General features: G+C 39.5%; 1 protein-coding gene across 4 annotated transcripts in view; it reads right to left on the reverse strand.

Annotated features, from left to right (window-relative positions):
* The window catches only part of pde4ba (phosphodiesterase 4B, cAMP-specific a), a 290,034-nt gene that overhangs the window by 24,737 nt on the left and 250,125 nt on the right, over nucleotides 1–15,172 (reverse strand). For all 4 annotated transcript variants that reach the window (XM_041790949.1, XM_041790950.1, XM_041790952.1 and 1 more), the window contains one exon: nucleotides 460–572. In XM_041790949.1, coding sequence (XP_041646883.1) covers nucleotides 460–572 — 113 coding nt within the window. The remainder of the gene's footprint in view (nucleotides 1–459; nucleotides 573–15,172) is intronic.

Below are 15,172 nucleotides of genomic sequence, written 5' to 3' on the forward strand. Positions count from 1 at the left end.
ACAGCTGGTAGAGACTTAATTTGCTTAGAATAAGCAAAGAAACATAAATTAAGCAGAAATGAGCAGAAGTTAATGCTGGATTAGGCAGACAATGTTGTCTAAACACAAAAATGTACACTGACAGCACTCATGCTCCCTCCTTACTACAGTACATGTTCACTCTATTAATACTTGACTTTGCAAAGGTCATGCTGAGTGCATGTATGTTTACAGCCCCAGTATCTCAGAAATTGGTTATTTATGTGTTTACTATGCTGAAAAATTAATACCCAGAGTCCCTAGCTGCTCAGACTTAACAGCTCCCTCAGAGAGTGAGTTATTTCAGTGTAAACATTTGCTAGAAACAGAATATTTCCATCCTCAATAAAGGCAGCTTTTGCCTTGTGCTCTTTTCCCCACACTGGTTGGAACAGCATTAAAAGCCCTGAAACAAAAACACAAAGATGCAGCCTCTCCTACCTTGTTGGAGGCCATGTCGCTGACGGAGCGGTAGGTCTGGATGGTCTCCAGCTGGTCCAGACACCAGTCCAGCTCCTCCATCGTCTCCATGGCCAGCTTCTGGTACGCCTCATCTGTCAACAAGCAGCCGGCACACAGAGACACACAGTCAGAACAGACAGAGCACGTGGAGCCTGAGCGCTGCGCCTGTTTCCGCGACGGCTGCTGCTGCTGCTGCTGCTGCTGAGGATGAGGAGGGGGAATAGCTAAAGGTGGCACCCGGCTGCGGCGCTCCTTCATCATGAGGAGGTGTAGCTGTTGTGTGCCGGTGGGACTCGCTCGCTGCTGTCTGCAGAGTGGTAGAAAGCTACAGTAGGACCTGCGCTCGCCCTGTCACCGCTTAACTTATCTCCCTGAGCATGTGTATGTGAGTGTGTCCCCACTAATCTGAGGCATGCAGCTCATTTACATAGAGTCGACCCCCTGAAACAGGAAACCAGATACCGACTACGCCCCCCCCCCCACACCATCACCACACTCAGACAAACTTTAACCAAGCTCACAGGAAGCACTCACACAAAGACACACAAGCTGCTGAAATGCAAAACTACATTATTGTGTTTACTATTCATAAATTTTCACCCCATAAAATGCATCATCTCTTAAGTAGCATCATTTAATCACATCTAATTACCAACATCAGCACAGAACAGATGGTGATACTTTTTGTTTTAAGTGTGTGTGTGCTTCTCTGTCTTACAGGATATTTAATGTAACATGTCTTTCCAGCCTCTTGCACAATGATAAAAGCTACAGTAAATGCACATGTGGTTATTGTTTGCAGCGTAAGTAAGCCAGTGACTGAACCACAGAGTCAAACCTAACCTAGAAATAAAGTTACAGGAACTGACCTTTAAATTAATTTTACCAGAAGTGAACTTAATTTCCGCAGTTATGCAGCAGTCAGGGTCTGATCATGCTTTTTGTTCTTTATCTTTTGTACCATCTCTTCTCTACTTCCTTTATCTTTCAGTATCACAGTTACAAACAAGGTTGCAATTGTGAGAAGTCTTGTGGTTAATTAAAATGCCAATTACTCAAAAACTACTTCTCAGTTTACGAGCCAAGATAGGGAAAAAAAACAAACATATTTTTAAACAGTTTTTGCAGGAAAAGGCTAGTTTTCTTCCGATAAACACAGAGAGCATTTCAACTAAACTGTTAAAAACAAGTTTACATGATTTGTAACTGTTTGTTTTGCATTCTTTTTTAATATAAAGCAACATTAAATGATTTTTATGCCACATAAGTGTACTTAAAAAAAAAATTATAATCATAGGGCTTACTAGGGGTAGACAAATTATCAGCCTTGCTGATTATTGAGACTGATGTTTGGCATTTAGCAGGTTATTGTTCCTGCATTTTATTTTTACACACTGAAGAGCGGGCGTAACAGAGGAACGTAAATATTCTGCCTTTAACTGGCACTATGTTAGCATGAAGGGTCAACTAATATTCATGTATAACTGATATGTTGAATCGATATGCATTCGTCATGACAAACAAAATGATCTTTATGTGACAAAAGTAAAACTGCATGTCAAAAAATGATGGAAAATAAACAATTCAGCTCTATCTCTGTCAACATGAGAAACAGCACAGTGCAACACAGTAGCAGGAAGTGATGTCATACACTCCCTGTGTCAGTGGCACCCATGCCTCAGTGTTTGATTGGGTGGTAGTTGAGTGATATTAAGTGTTTTGGGCATGTAATTAAGTTAGAGTAAAGGCAGTGAAAACTAGGGATGCACGGTTAAATTTGTTTATCAAATTAGCCGGCACAAGATTTAAGAGTCGGTTAAACAAATTACCTACAATTCTTTAAAAACACAGGCTTGAAATCCTGGTCTAAGGCTCTTTAAACTTTAATGAACCTCCCACCACTAGAGGCCGCTATAGCTTTAGTTAATGGCTGCTGCTGGAAAACTGGTATGTAGGCTGTCGAGGGTTACAACTCACGTATAACTGCTCAACTGATTATTTTGATTATTCTGATTATTTTAACTGACTATTGATCTGTAAAGAGGAGCGAAGGCTGGAGGAGCTAGCTGCTATTGTTAGCCTCTTTAGACTAGTCGGTTAAATGAAATTTAAATGGGCGTTTAGCCGAATAGGTAAATAGACGCCTGGGAACATCCTCAGTGAAAACAATACCAGATAGGAACATGAAGCCTGCAGTGGAACCAAAGTAGCACACCTTTGAATTAATTATTCTTAGTCGCTCAATCTGAAAATCTTGATCTGACAAAGGAAAAAGTCAGATCAGTTTCTCCTTCACCATAGTTGTTGACAAAGATGATATTAAAAGTCCCAAAAGAATACCCTGGTGTGAATTTGCTTTAATGGCTGCTGAACTATTGCACCCTGAGTCAGTGCTGCAGCCCTTTGCCAGTGGTCAAACTGTGTTATTCAGAAAAATACAACTGTACGTCAGTGGTTGGACAGAGGCCTGCTGGAAAGCAGAGTGGGCGTGTGATCAGGGCTGAGCTGAGCTGCCTGTGTTGCCCTTACTCTATGTATACAGCAGGTCTCCTAGCTGCAGAGCACAACATGGCAGGAGGGTGTGCACTGCGGCGACCTTAGCGTGGCCACGTAGAATGTGTCCCCCGCTCTGATCTCCTGCCATCAAAGACACGGGCCTGTTTGCTCTCCCAAACATGAGAGGCACCTGGCGCTCTGCCTGCAGCCTTCCCTCGCACAGATGACGGGAGAGAGAGAGAGAGAGCGTGTTTGGTTTAACTCCACAGGCTTCTGATGTCAGAATCATTACACTCATGCGAGATGTTTTTTTTTCACCATATTCCCAAAACTTCTGAGGTGTTTTGGGTTTCTGAAGAGCATAGAATGGGGACTTTTCCCATGTTTTACAAATAAACCATTAAATTCAGCTGAGATAAAAGTAGTTAATGAGCCTTTTAGATTATTAGTGCCTCTAAGAAGTCAAGAAACAACCACATCTAAAGCTGGTGGTGAAGCAATGTAAATTTTTTTTAGAGACGTCTTGACTTTCAGAGCATTTTAATCTTATTTCATTCCGTTTTTTACAGATTACCAGTATATACTTTGTAAGTCATTTGCTTATACCTCACCAGTAAACAAAAATATCACTTAAAGATTAGAATTATGAATCCTAAAGATCAAAATATTATATGAGAAGTCAAAATTATGAGTTAAAATGCTCAAAGTAGGAAATTAAAAGTCAAAATCCTAAGTCTGAGTCCTAAATATGAGATGCTAAATTGAAAATGTGAAATTAAAACACAAATTTATTTATTTTCCCACATTCCTGACTTCTTATCTAAATATTTTTACTTCTTACTTTTTCAGATTTTGTGACTTAAGGATAAGTTTAACCTTGCAAAGCAGATGGATATGCCCGTTTCCTTGTTTTTCACTGCCGAATCCATCTTTCAAAGCTCCCGTCTGAACCGTTTGGGCCCGGTTAGAAAGTGACAGGACCAATCAGCGATGAGGGGCAGTACTTTCAGGCGCAGCAGAGTTGTGACGTAAACAAGCAGCAGCAAGAGCTGGTGCAGTGATGGCAGAAGAGCTTAGTGTGGATGCTGTTAAAGCACCAGTTTTATCAGAACTTGACAACGTTTCTTCGCTAAAAGAAGAACAAAGAACAGCAGTGAGTTGTTTTTTTGTTTTTCAAAAGCGACAAAAGTTGAGTACTGACATGTCTATAGTCGCCATGTTTCGCATTATTCCTTCGTAGCTGCGCACGTGCAGCTCGATAGTGGCTACGTGATGTGTTTTGTTGTTCTGACTGGCCCGTAGAGATGTGACAGACAGAATGTTCACCCAATCACCCTCCGAGTTTTTTCCGAAGCCTCTGCCTTTTCTCAAACGTTTTCTATTGAAGCTTCCCCAGATGGATGTGTGAAACACATCAGATGGATGTGTGCTAGATGGATGTGTGAAACACATCCATTTGGCATGTCAGGTTAGGATAAGTTCACATTTTTATACATGAGGAAATCTGCAGACCTCAAACTGATGGGCCAGTTATAACAAAAATATGAGATCATCTTCTGGGCCGAATTTAACTGTTCCACTGGCCGGATTTGGCCCCCAGGCCTTGACTTTGACACCTGTGTCTTAAGGGTTTACCCAGCATATTTGATAAGGAAATAATGAAAACATTAGGAGATATATCTCTGAAAGTAAAAACATGATATTTCCTGTCACCACTAGGAGGCGCTATGATCTGTAAGAAATATTACCACATAAGTGTGATGGAGCTTGCACCCTCATTATACATGAATAATTTCATTCACTTAGGACTATGCACAGCTGAGTTATAAGCAATTTTCTATTTCATAAAAAAATATGCAAATTTGAGGGCTCACCATGGCCATGCCCTTTGAGTTTTATACAAAAACCACATAACTTTTGTTCATTAATGTCTCTTCTAGCCATAAAACAAATTTCACATAGTTCTGTTGAATGCCGCTGGACAAGTTAATCCCAGAACGACTACAGGAAATGGCAACATTTCACACATTTTTTCAAAATGGTGGACTTCCTGTTGGGAATTCACCATGATGATAACAGACTTTTTTGTGCGTATTAAGAAGCTGAATATGTATACCGCATTTCATTCCTGTAGGTGAAACAGTGTCTAGGGGCTGTGTTTTTTCATAAGTTTAAGGGGCGCTATTGAGCCAATTTCCCACACTCATTGTGGGGACCTATAAAATTATATGATACATGATATGATACATTATGACTCGATACGATATCAAGTGAAATATCATTATATCATTTTATATAATACAATTTAATTCCAATGACATCTTATAAGGTTTATGACACCACTGTAAAGGGGCTAATTACTCAAAAGTGCTGTTCTCATGGTAATTAGCACTTGGCTATTTTAATAGGGTATAGTCTATTATAATTTTAATGATTAACACTGGTCTGTTAAAGTAGGCTATAGTCAATCAATCAATGATTAATTTTTTTGTTAACTGAAATAAAACAATAGGATGTGATACCAATGGATGTGATACAGTACAATATGATTTGATGGGATATGATGCGATATGATAGGTACCAAGCAATGTTTATTATTGTCCCCTCTGGGAAATTTATCTCAGACCCCAGTACTGCATATATTTAACTCCCTTATTGAATAAAATAAATAAATAAATAAATAAAACATATGTACACCACAAACAATACTGCACAAGATTCATGTTAAAGTCATAGAGAAAAGATGAAAAAGACAGGAACACAAAGGTACTACTGCACAACAGATACAACCCTGAGGAACATTCACATTCAATTTTTAAATAAGGGGAGTCCTATAAAGTTTTTAAACAGTTTAGTTTGCACTGAGGACTACATGGCAGGTGCTCATTCTCCAAATACAGTATGTGTGACAGGTCAGACGGGTTCATGCTGACTTTAAAAAGTTTTTGTTTCCTTTTTGCAATGGTTAAAGGTTCTGTGGAGATTTTAACCTCCATTAGTTACCTAAAGAGCATTCCCTTATGTTTGTCTCATGCAAGCACTAAAAGGTGACATAATGCAATGTCATCCAATGGTTTCACACTATTTGGTTGCCTTACAGATGTTGGTTGGGAGCCAAGAAATGCAGCAATGTGCCAGCAAGGACAGGAAAGAGATGGATTTATTATAGTAAATAATGCAGTATACAAACTTTTAGAAAAACCTGTTAAGATATGATTACATTACAGAAAAGGGGAACGCTTCTGAGCTTACTATGCAGTGCTAACAGACCTACTGTTGAGTGTTGTGTGTGCTACGAAGAGACTGCATGTGCAGTAAAATTGAAAAGCTTGATTGTTTGCTTTAATTTTCAACCACATTCATGGCTTCAACTTCAAAACACAGCAAAGCACACAGCGCACAGCCTTAAAGTCGGGTTTGATGAGTCAGGACCTCAAATTGGTCACTGGGCCAACTTGTTGTGGGTCCCAACATCATAAATCCATTCTGTAGCTGGTTGCCAGATCCAGTTAACTGTGACACTTGTGTAACAGTTTTACTCTGATCCCTGCCATGATGCCAAATAGAACCAATATCCTACTTCATTCCAGAGCTCAGACCTGTTTAGCAACGTGTAAATCGAATAAAAAAGATCTATGTGCTAATCATAATGGTATTGGGCATTAATTCTCTGTTATTTCTTATAGCAATACCAATGATGATGCTTTTAAAACCTCACTTCACAGAAAATGTGCTATAAAGAAGCAAAGCAAACAAAAAAACAGATAATTAAACTTTCCAACCAGATTGGAGTGCAGTGCTTGAGCTCTACCCAATATCGGGCACACTTCTATGTAATTTAGGCTTGGCATGTCCTCTTTGATATAAATCTCCAGCCAAAAGATTCTTTACTGCACAAATTAAAACACACAAGGGGAGAACAATGGACAAAGAGGCAGCAAAATCAACCATGTCAGGAAAATAAGCCAGTTTAAAAAGATAGGTATTCATGGAAAGAGATAAAAAATACTAAAGATTTTCTTTCCCTGCTTTAAGAGCAGAATTATGTATGTTAGCTGCATACCAGCAGCTACTGTACTTTAGTCACACCACTTTGTGGTGTACTGTCATGGTCACAGCTGGACCAAGATAAACAGTATTCAGAAGCTCAGTGACTGAAAACATGCACTCACACAGAGACGTCATGATACGGAGGGGATTTCCACCACCTCCACCCCGACACACGAGGACCTTTCTCATCAGAGCTACAGTGACTGTCCCACAGGGACAGACAGGAAAACACTGACATACATGTACAATCCAGTAATAAGCACACTCCCTTTACTGTACATAACAACTAAAATGTCATAATAAAGCATAAAAAACAAACCAGAAAAAGAAATATGAAAACACAGAATTTCTGAATGAAGAAACAAGGCTAATTGACATTTACAGAAATATTTTCTTATAACTCTGTACTGTTTCAGTATTTTTTTGAATATTTTAAAGTTGTAAAACCTCCTGCGGCTGGCAGCATATGCTCACTAACCTATCAAACAATTTAACTAATAAACCAAAGCCACAACCAACCCAGTCAACCCATCCAACCCCACTAATCAACCAACCAAATCCACCAACTAACCACTGTCACAAACCAATCAAGTCCATTCACACCCACTCCAATCCACCAACTAGCCAACTTTACCCACCAACCAACCAATCCAATCCACTAAGCCATGCCTCCCAACCAGTCCAACCCAACAAGCTAACAATAAAGCAAATCCATGACCAACCCAGCCCCACCCATTCACCCACCAACCAACCTCATCAACCACTCAACTAACCTACCAACGTACTGATACCATCAACCAATCCAGTCCAATCAAACCTGACCTCTGACCTACCAATCTAAGCAAGCAAGCGACCTACCAACTATATCCACCAATGAACAAATCAACCCAGCCAGCCAACTGAACCCACCCACAAAATAATGCAACCAACCAACTAATGTAAACAACCAAGCAATCCAATCCACCATCAATCAAACCAATCAACCCACCCAGAGCCACTTATCAACCATCCATCATTCATAACCTAGCCTTTGCCTCCAACCAGTCCAACCCACCAACCAACCAGCCAACTATACCCACCAATGAACAAATCAACCCAGCCAACCAACCCAATCGTCCAATTAACCAATGCCACAAACCAACCCAACCCACCAACCAGCTTACCTCAATAACCACGCAAACTCTACCACCCATCAAACCAACCAACCCAATCAACCCATCCTTATCAACCAACCACATTCACCATCTAACCAGTGCCATCAATCAATCAATCAATCATTCAATCAATCAATCAACCTTTATTTATACACGAGAAATCACTGAGGGGCACCCTCATTTAAAATGATGTTGAGTCAATTACAGAAGAAATTCAGAGAATACAAAACAACAGAAACAGATGTGAGACTGAATAAAACATTAAAATCATCAGACTGGTGATGATGAAATGACAATAAAGTTCACATTTACATAAAACAATAACAGACATAAGGTTGGAGGTTTTAAATAACTTTTCTAAAAAGCCCAAAAGGTAAAAGCTTGGTAATCTCAAGCAGCTCCTGTAGCCTGTTCCTCGAGTCAGGACCAGAATAGGAAAAAGCAGTTTTTCCCAGTTCAGACCTGACTCGTGGAACATGCAAAAGCAGCTTGGTGCGTGTGTGACATTGATTGTTAAAAGAGAGATGGAGAATCAATCGTCCATTCAAACCCTCCCTCCAACCAAGCAAACAAGCAACCAACTGACCAGCTTACTCTACCCACCGATGAACATACAACCCCCATCCAACAAATCCAGTCCATCACCAATCAAACCATCCAACCTACCCAGAGCGACCCACCAACCAACCCACCCAATCCAACCAATAAACCAATGCCACAACCAACCATACCCCATTCAACCATTTACAGACCAACCCACCAACCCAATCAACCAGCTGAATCCACCAAACAATCCAACCCACCAATCAGCAAGCCAAACCAGCCAAGCAATCCAATCCACTACTAATGGGCCAACTAACTAACAAATCCAACCAAGTAAGTCTATGTTGACATAAATAGTGATGTGAAATCCGCAATGTAAAAACACAATAAAATCCAAAACTGCACTGAAAATAACATTAACAATGACTTAGCTGGGCTGTATTATAAGCTTTAGAAAATATTGTTTTTTAATTTCCAAATAGGAATGTATGCTGCCCTATTTCTTGGTCACTTTCATCAACCTGTCTAAAGAATATGTTGATTTATTTATACAGGATTTAATTTAAGACCACTTCTTAGGTGCAGCAGGTGCACAAACAACAAAGGCTGATACATATACAGCTCATGCCATATGTTGCTATCAAGTTATCTGAGGACAAGTGGGCCCTGAGGACTACAGGCTATGTTTGTGCATTTGTTTATTTACGTGCATGAGAGTGTGTCGTTGTGTGTGAGACAGCTGGGTCTGTCACCCTCTCGTGGGGATGGAGTCAGCTTCCTGCCTGTGATGTGATGCTTAATGCAGTGGAGCAGGAGGGCTATCAGGAGCCTCCATCTAAATGGCATTGCAGAGGTTAAATCATTGGCAGACTCTGCCCACAGGCACTGACACAAACACACAGGAGAAGAGGTCAGCAGGGGACAGCCTCTCCTCTTTCCCCCCTCTTAAACTAATTTCTTCTTTTAATTCAGCCACCGAGCCCTCATCGTGTAAACATCTCGCTTTCTGAAAGGCCGAGGTGCCACATTTCCAGTGAACCAAGGTAAACAGACCACACACGCATCAAAAGAAACCAAACTGTGATGTCAGCTCCGATTGGCAGCGTAACCAAAGTCCTGAATGAGAGCAGGCGGGCCGTTCTTTTAGAGACGATCTCTTTCTTTACAAGAAACAGAACAAGTTGATCAGAAAGCCTCAGGACACTTACACAACACTTCCTACAAAAGCTCAGATGGTATGGTTAGGCAGGGGGATGTTGCAGAACTTTTACACACCAAATTATGACTTCACATGCACAGCGTTGCAAAATCTGACATTGACGAGTATTGTGAAAAGAAGGAAAGAAGGGTGGTGGTGGTGAAGTTTGTGGTTTTAGGGGTATGTTATGTAGCCCTGCTGATTAAAGAAACTTCTGTGATCATGGCTCTGAGGAGTGATGGAGTGACATCATAAGTCTGTGTTTCATTAGAGCTCATCTATCTGATTTACAGAGAGGTGGGATGATGTTACAATAGATGCTGTCAGGATGTTGTTGACCTCTGGTTGTGAGTCACAAACAGAAGGGAGATGTATAATGAATGGACATAATGTTGAAATGCTGGAGTTTTAACAGAGATCACTACCTCTGAATTGGTATTACTCCTTCAATGAGGATTTATCAGTGAAACATGACATTGTGTTGAGGTGACTTTAGAGAGTATTGTGACATATGCTGACGTAGTCTAACAAGATGATAACCCTGACACAGATATCAAAGAATGCACTCAAACATGTCTTTGCATCAAAACTGTTTTGATGTCCTACAAATGCAAAGAAACTTGCATTTTCCATATTTAAGATTTGGCTACTAGTAACTAAGTAATAGCATACTGTGCATCTCTTCTTCTCGATCTTGCATGACTGTTTCAGTCTTGATGTGCCTTTAAAGGGAGTTTTTGAATGGACCAAGGCCTGTCAGCCTGTTCATTCTCCTATAACAGTTGTCCTCCTCATGTGAAGCTTTAAATAAGCAGCAAGATTTCCAGTCTCTCCCTTAGCCACTGCTTGCTGTCTCATACCGATGCAGCTATTGAAATCCCCTGCCACCCCACCATCCACCTGCAGGCTCTAACTGGATATAAAGTCATCCTGCTTCAATTTCTGCAAATAAAATACATCTGTTTAAAGTTGGAGCCTTGATGCCAAACTGAAATTGTGTTATTCCACAGCAATAAACGCTCAAACATTATGAACATGAGCTGTCTGACTGACGTGATTGTGAAACAGACTCATACTAACACTGATGATTAAAGCAAGCCAGATCATCAGAGACAATACTGAATATTTCTATTTTTCTTCAATACGTACAGCCAAGGGATAGGTGTCAGACAAGGAAATTTACTGCACACTGTTGACTCCTTAACGCCTGTTGTCGCAAATTTGATTTATACTTTTATGGTACCTCTATCTAATCAATATGCTCAATAAATTACTCAAAAAACTTATGAATACAATCTGATAAATGATAAAAATGCCCTCAAGTGGATTATCAGTTACCAAAAACACCTAATGAATAAAATGAGATACTAAAAATATAATTGTAAAATTTTATGGAAATTTGGATTTTTTTAAAATTTCAGTAGAAAGTTAAATGAACATTTCAGTTCCAAAAATATTCTCAGTGAGTAGTACATGACTGTTATATGACATGAGAGGAAGGTTTTTTTTCTTGACAAAAACATCAAACAAACAAACAAACAAACACGGCAAAAAGAGGTAAGAGGTACCACTTTGCCCACAGGGGACCCCAAAACAACCCAAACCACAAGTTTCTTACAGGTGCTTTACAGGTGTTACTTTAACCAAGTTTATACTTTTACATCTTTCTATGTGGCCTGATCTTTTTAAGCTCAATTTACAACCAAAGACGAGTTGAAACTCTAATCAGTGGTGTGATTTTATCTGATTAAATATTCTACTTTGAACTGATATTAGCTGGTTTTTATAGCCTATAAAACAAGGTTACAAATTCAGGACTCCTATTTATCTGCTTGCAGCATCCAAAAATCAGCTTTCAATTTGACAAACTGAATCATACGCGACATCCTCAGGCAGTGCGGTTCAAGCTGCAATGGCTCAGTTCAGATGGCTGCAACTGTTGCAGGCAATGATCTAAAACTGTCTCGTTGCATTGCAAATTTTGGGTCTACGGCTGGCATTTAAGAAATTTGCATACATCTTTTTAAAAACTGAAACATATTATGGATAACTAACAAATCTATGCTGTAAATATGAAGCTGAAAGCTTGTTGGTGAGCCTAGTTTAGCATAACAGCTAAGCTAACTGAACTGGAGAAAACTACCTACCCCCCAACTTACTGGCCCTTTCTTTAGCCCTCATTTATCTAACCAGCACACAGCTGGGTGTAGAGATCATCTTATGACAAGGCCCACATGTGACTTATGACATGTGTGTACCTGGCCAGTCACAGTGCAAGACTGACTAGTCTTCAATAAATACAATGGCTTAAAATGATCATTTAAATAATGCTCCTATATTCACAGTTCAGCGGGCCTCGCCCCCAGAGTGACATGGAGGTACGCAAGAAAAAATACTTAAAAAACCTGGTCAGCCCAAAAGATGGCAACAAAAATTTGGCCAATGTAAGTGCAGGGCGTTAGACAGATAAGCCAGTTTACGGCAGCAATAAAATGCCCTCTTCTGACTTTTCATGACACTTAAGAAAGCTTGAAATGTCCAGTAGCCCGTAAAACAAATGAACTGTTTATTATCATTCCTGTTTGACATCCAAATAGCTTTCTTGCCAAGCATATCAACTGTAATTGTTGGTTACATGTAAGACAATGTAAAAATCAACAAGGAAATGTTAAGTCAAGTCTTAAATGCATAAAAATATATTTGAAAACTACAAATTGTCCTTTTGGTTGGTGCATAAACAAAATGATTTTTTTCCTGTTATATCAGTCTATTCCAATGAATTACGTTTAATCAAATCATTAAAAACATAAAACTAAGATGATTTGAAAATTAATATGTGTAAGGAAGCTGATGGGAGTGAGCTTGTTGTCTTGTGTTGTTAGACTTGTTTCTGGTGTAGCTATAGGGAGCATGTTACACTTGGTGATTGATTCGGTAGAATAACAATCAAGCAGCTTCATGTTATGTAACATCTAGTCTGACTTGTGTCTCTGCTGCTTTTATTTATACTGTAATAAAGTCTGCTCTGACCATAAAACTCATAATAAACTGGGCTTTGACTGGGTCACATGTCACAAACATGTATGTGTGTTGTATGTGTGTGCATGCTTGAATGCTAGACCCCTTTATGGTTACTGCTGGATCTTTTCTCCCCGCTCCCCCTGTACACAGTGTTCCCTGTGCTCCCCATAACATACACATTCCTGTCTGCTTTACTGTGGAGCTCAGTGGGAAAGCAACACAGAAAGCTATAAATCGAAATGGCATGCAACACCTCCCAAAAGGGGGGGACAGTGATACCAGATCTCTCCCAGAATCCTTAGAATAACAGAAATAAAGGCTGTCCTGTTAATCAAACTGTCTGAGTCCAGGCAGTGAAGAAGTTCTTATGATGTGAGGATTTTATTTTGTATGTCTTCCTGGTGAGATTGTACAGGCAGTAATAAGGATGTACAACTTCAAAATAACAAAATGGAAGTGACTCTTAAACCTCATTTAAAGAGGATTTAGTCTTCTGAAGGAGGTTGGACCTAATGAGCTCATCTGTGATTTTCATTGCCTTGATTGCATGAATGTGAGATCTTCCCCTCACGTATTAATTCAAGTCAAAAATATCCGTTGATTTTTGGCATGTAGTTTGATCTCCTGTTGATTTAAGTCCAAGAAAGACAGACATCAGGTATCTAAATAATATCATTTGCTGTTTTTTTAATCTGATAAAGGCTGTAAGTAGCCTTTTTCATGACATCTACATTAAACATTTGTTTAATTATTTCAATATGTGTTTGAACTGGCAGAAAACAGTAAGATGTGCATGCTAAAAATTCCCAGGTCTTCATGTTTTGCATTGCCAGACAAACATCTTAAAAACAGTAGTATACTGTCAAGTAAGTAAACCTTGAGGTGCAGTAGACTGCAAAGGGTCCTCAGGTAAAGACAAGTGATGAGAAGAGGACTGCAGCATGACTTTTTGGCTGTGCATCAGTACTTCACAACTATCACCGTAGGTTAGCTCAACTACTAGGGGTAAAACGGTTCACAAAGGTCACAGTTCAGTTTGTACCTCGGTTGTGGGGTAACGGTTCGGTTCAGGTTCAGTTTGATTCATCAGTAGAAAAGAAAAATGATTATAAATCTCCAAATTTATGGGCCTACTTCTAAATTTCCCTCATTTATTACTTTTAAGTTGACAGTAGTGTAGCTTACAGTTTGATCCTTCTCGTGTTATTGAGAGCCGCTGTGATAATTGGTATTGCCTGTGGTGTATTAAACATGAACAAAGAGGAAAAACAGATAAAAAGGAGTGCAAAATAAAAAGCAAAACAGAAACAAAAAGTTTCATAGCTCTTGAGAATGATAAATCAATACACTGTAGTAATGATAATAAAATCTGTGTATTTTAGAGCCTTTGTAAGATGTCAGATTTATGATTTATGTAGTGTGCTATGACACTGTTACATAGTCAACAGCATGTTAAAGGCTATACACAGATATGTAAAGGTAGAGAACACTGGCTAAAGACTGCAGTAGTTGACTCATGATGATCAGTGAAGGACCGCAGAACAACTCATTTAACACGGGATGGGACGTTGTAATAAAGTCTAAACAGAGCGCCTAAATACACACTTGTAGCTGCATATCTGTGTATAGGCATAAAATTTAAAGTATTAGCATCTGCAATTTCCTCAACCTCTCTGCTTTTACAGCCAGAGGCCTTTGTTGCCAATGTCAACTTAGCTAAATTCAATGGAAATCATAACACAAGTACACAGTTGACATCTTTTTTCTCTCTTTCAGACCACCCAAATCGATTGCAACTCACATTATGGTTTTGACAGCAATTTCATTTCTGAGCTTTGGTACTCATCATGAATCTGGTTCAAAATGGGGCCTCTTTGTATCAAATATGAACTATCATGTACTGATATGGCTTTACTTCCATTTTTCCTCACATGATCCACACGTGTACACTTAAATCACACTGGGGGTGATTCAGAGAGATTTATAGCAGTGGGAGGTGGATGTGTGGAGCATCATGTGAACTCAGAGACCGTCTGACATCACGGTGTCTGAAGGTTCCTCTGCTATCTGAGCGGTCATCACGTCCTGATAATAAATCTAGAGTGTTTCATTCCTCTATCTTTTTAACTCTCTGATAAAACAGTCAGACGTCAGTGGGGCTGTTTTTGCACAAGGTGTCCACCTCAATCTTATTTGCAGTTTTTTATGCTTTCTGATTGCTCATTGTGTT

This window comes from Cheilinus undulatus, linkage group 7, assembly GCF_018320785.1.
Source record: "Cheilinus undulatus linkage group 7, ASM1832078v1, whole genome shotgun sequence".
NCBI classification, from domain to species: Eukaryota; Metazoa; Chordata; class Actinopteri; order Labriformes; family Labridae; genus Cheilinus; species Cheilinus undulatus.